This window comes from Diaphorina citri, unplaced genomic scaffold, assembly GCF_000475195.1.
Source record: "Diaphorina citri unplaced genomic scaffold, Diaci psyllid genome assembly version 1.1 scaffold7712, whole genome shotgun sequence".
Lineage (NCBI taxonomy): Eukaryota > Metazoa > Arthropoda > Insecta > Hemiptera > Psyllidae > Diaphorina > Diaphorina citri.
This window is the reverse complement of record NW_007385088.1, coordinates 1-3,333: the sequence shown is the minus strand read 5'-3', so window position 1 is coordinate 3,333 and position 3,333 is coordinate 1. Positions and strand designations below refer to the sequence as shown.

At 37.0% G+C, this 3,333-nt stretch overlaps 1 protein-coding gene across 1 annotated transcript; it reads right to left on the bottom strand.

Annotated features, from left to right (window-relative positions):
- Positions 1-1,470: 1,470 nt before the first annotated feature.
- Positions 1,471-2,359, bottom strand: LOC103522271 (eukaryotic initiation factor 4A-I-like; the record flags this gene model as incomplete). Its single annotated transcript, XM_008487378.2, has 2 exons — positions 1,471-1,699; positions 2,189-2,359. Coding segments are annotated over 2 exons (400 nt in total), but the record flags the coding sequence as incomplete, so codon positions are not given.
- Positions 2,360-3,333: the final 974 nt, after the last annotated feature.

Here is a 3,333-nt window from a genome sequence, read left to right as displayed (position 1 = left end):
ATTAGGAAAGTTATATCAGGGTTGGTTACAATTAACCCCTTGTGATCAGTTACCCCAGATAGGGAAAATTAAATCAGGGTTGGTTCCGATCACTTCAGTTACCCCACCCTGCCCTATTACTTTCTACATTAGTCCACGCTATCTTATCAGTCCTTATCTGAGTTTCACAATTACTTCAGACTTGTTGCTCTTGTCTCTGTCTCTACCTATGTGCTCTATTCTATGACTGCAATATGGGTTTGTGTTGTCTTGGTCAAGAATTTATTGACCACATCAGTGTGACGTTGTGTCCAAAACATAAAAAAAAACCGTTCGTTAATGTTAATGTAAAAAAAAGAGGTTTGATAGAGGAACTGTAACCGCCCGGGTCTTGTCGTTCTGAAACCGTCTGCGGCGACCAATTTTCGACCAAATATTTTCAAATAGGGAAAAGTAGCAAAGAAAGAAGGAAACTGATCTGGACTGCTATCTACAAAACAAAGACCAATTTTTTTCCTGGTCTTTAGTGTAGATAGTAGACTTGGCCATAAAATTGCATCCATCCTCTCATCTTGTCATATTTGATCCTTAGAATAAACATAGATGTCTGAGTTTATTCCTTAGAATAAATTAAACTCAGACACAGACATTAACCCGCCTTACCTTGGTAATTTATCTAATAGTCTATAAATATGTGTCCGTCTATAAGTTAGGCTTATAGTCTATAAGCCTAACGCAATTATTTTTCGGTCCACGAGGCCCCTTGAGAGTATGAATAATTTTAGAGGTGCGCTCTCTGGCGGAATCACGCAGAATCAAATAGAGAAGGTACACTTAAGAAACACTGAATTAGCGTTGTTAAAAACAAAAAAATTAATAACGCTAATTCAGTGTACCTTCTCTTTTAATCACCCTGTATACATAGATGTATTAAAAACATATGCATGTGTTATCTTATCCAAACAGATATAGGAGATAACATAACATAGGGCTGTGTTCTACTGTTTTATTATTTCTCCTTCGCTGTTATCAGTGCTTTTTATTACGAGAATCCATACAGGGTGTCCAATTCCAGGAATCTTTTCTATTTCTACAATAGATCAGTTGCGCTTACTTGTGTGATGTTTCAAAGTCATAGAGCAGGAAAAATGAGGACCAACGGAATTTTTCTTTTTCTTCTACGACTTCTAGATACCGAGATAAATCGATTTAAATAATACCGATAAATCGTAAAGTTTGACGTCACGACATATGCTCCCGTAGGCGATGACGTCATAACTCATGACTCCCGCTTCGTTTGTTTGTGCGCAAGCGTTTCTGCGCATTTTGACATTAAGTCTGACGTCACAACTCTTTGAACTTTTAAATTAGAACGGCAATTAAAAATTGAATTTTCGACCTTTTAAAGTTACTTTTTCGGAGTTTTGACTTAAGATTTGGATTTTTCACAACTTTTTACGAAGGAATCGACCTTTTATTCATAATTTTTACCCAACTGCAACTGCTCCATTAATCTGTTGGAAAGTTTGCCGGATTTCAATATATTCGAAGCCAAAATTCTGAAGGTATAGCTTGTCTTCAGAATTTGGCAAAGGGTCCCAAAATGTTTACCTTCTAGCGTAAGCTCCTCTTTCTTGACCAAGATCTTGATTGGATCTCTCATGAACTTCATACTGACATCCAACACGTCAGCGGGCATGGTAGCCGACAGCAGAATAACCTAAGGGTAAAATAACACAATAAAGATTAGGTTCTATTTCTAGGGATTATATGTTGCGATAGCAAAAACTGACCATGGAAAAATTCAGCTGATTACATTTCATTACTTCCCTTCCTAGAGGATAAGGAAAGAAAGAAAAAAAGTGTCACAATATACAAATGCCTCCCTGGTTTATAGAAGAGAGCCAGGTGAATTTAAAAAATGGTCACGTCAGACAATTCTATTCGTCCACGGTGGGTTCATATTCAGCTATGTATGATTCATTCATAGTGAGGTTCTTTACAAAAAAAACGCGAGTTTCTTCAAAAATTGACTTGAAAATGATGTACTTGCTTAGACTATAAGACCTTGATTAGACTGCAAGAGTAAAGGGACTTTTCAGTCCTATTATGGTAGTATAAACAACATATTCTAGAGAATTAAAACAACAACAAAAATAATAAAAATAATAATAATAATACATTTGCTATAGATACAAGGCGTACATACCTGCACGTCATTGTTCAAGTGCTTGAACACGTCGTAGATCTGGTCCTTGAACCCTCGCGACAACATCTCATCAGCCTCGTCCAGAACGAACATCCGGATCTGCTTGGTGGACAGGGCGCCTCGACTGATCATGTCGAACACACGACCAGGGGTTCCGACGACGGCCGCGGGTTCGATTCCCGCCCGGGGCGAATTTTATCCTGAACGGATAATATTCGTTTTCGGAACGGCTGGCTTTCTCCTATCCAGTCTTCTTTCTCTCTTCGATTTGGGGACGATGAGACCCTTGCCAGTTACAGTTCTCTCTATCAAACCTCTAAAATAAGTTTTGCCCATTTTATTGGTATTTCGACCACTTGTTATGAGTGTTATGACTTTAGTTTGAGATATCGTATTACCTAGGTAAATATGTAAAGAAAATTGGTGTGATGTTGTTCACACTAGATTTTTTTTTTTTTTTTACACGGAAGGGATGGAGGAATGGATGGATGATAATACATAATGTACGAGACTCAAGTACATCTCTACATCTATTACAGTAAAATTGTAGACCTGATGAGTACATTCTAGTACATATTATGTATCTCCATGTGTATGATATATTAGATGAGTACTTTTTAGTACATATTCGGTCTGACTCTATACAAAAAAGTACATAAACGCCTACACATAATTATGTAGGTACATATCGCGGTGCCTGTGTACAAACTCTACATCTACATAAATCATTGTGTACTATAGACCTGATTAAGATGAGTACTTTTTCAGTACATATTTTGTATAACTATAGGCAAAAAAGTACATTGATGTCTGTTTTGCCAATACATATTTGTGTTTGTCTATAAATAGACTATCAGTTCACCTCATTCCAGAGTTCCAGACAAAATAAGTATGTACATATGTAGGTACATTGATAATGTACCATATTGTTCCTACAGGTACATAATCAACATAATGTATATAGTTCATCCAGATCAATGTGACAGCAATGAGTCATCAACCCAAAATGAAGGAACCAATCAGATTGCAGGAGATCCTTACATTGTTGCAATTCAGGTAAAGGTCTATTTTGATAAACTCTCTCTTTTAAAATGCAGAGGTAGCTCTAAGTTCAGAGGTTGGATTCCAGAACAGGTAAGGTGGAT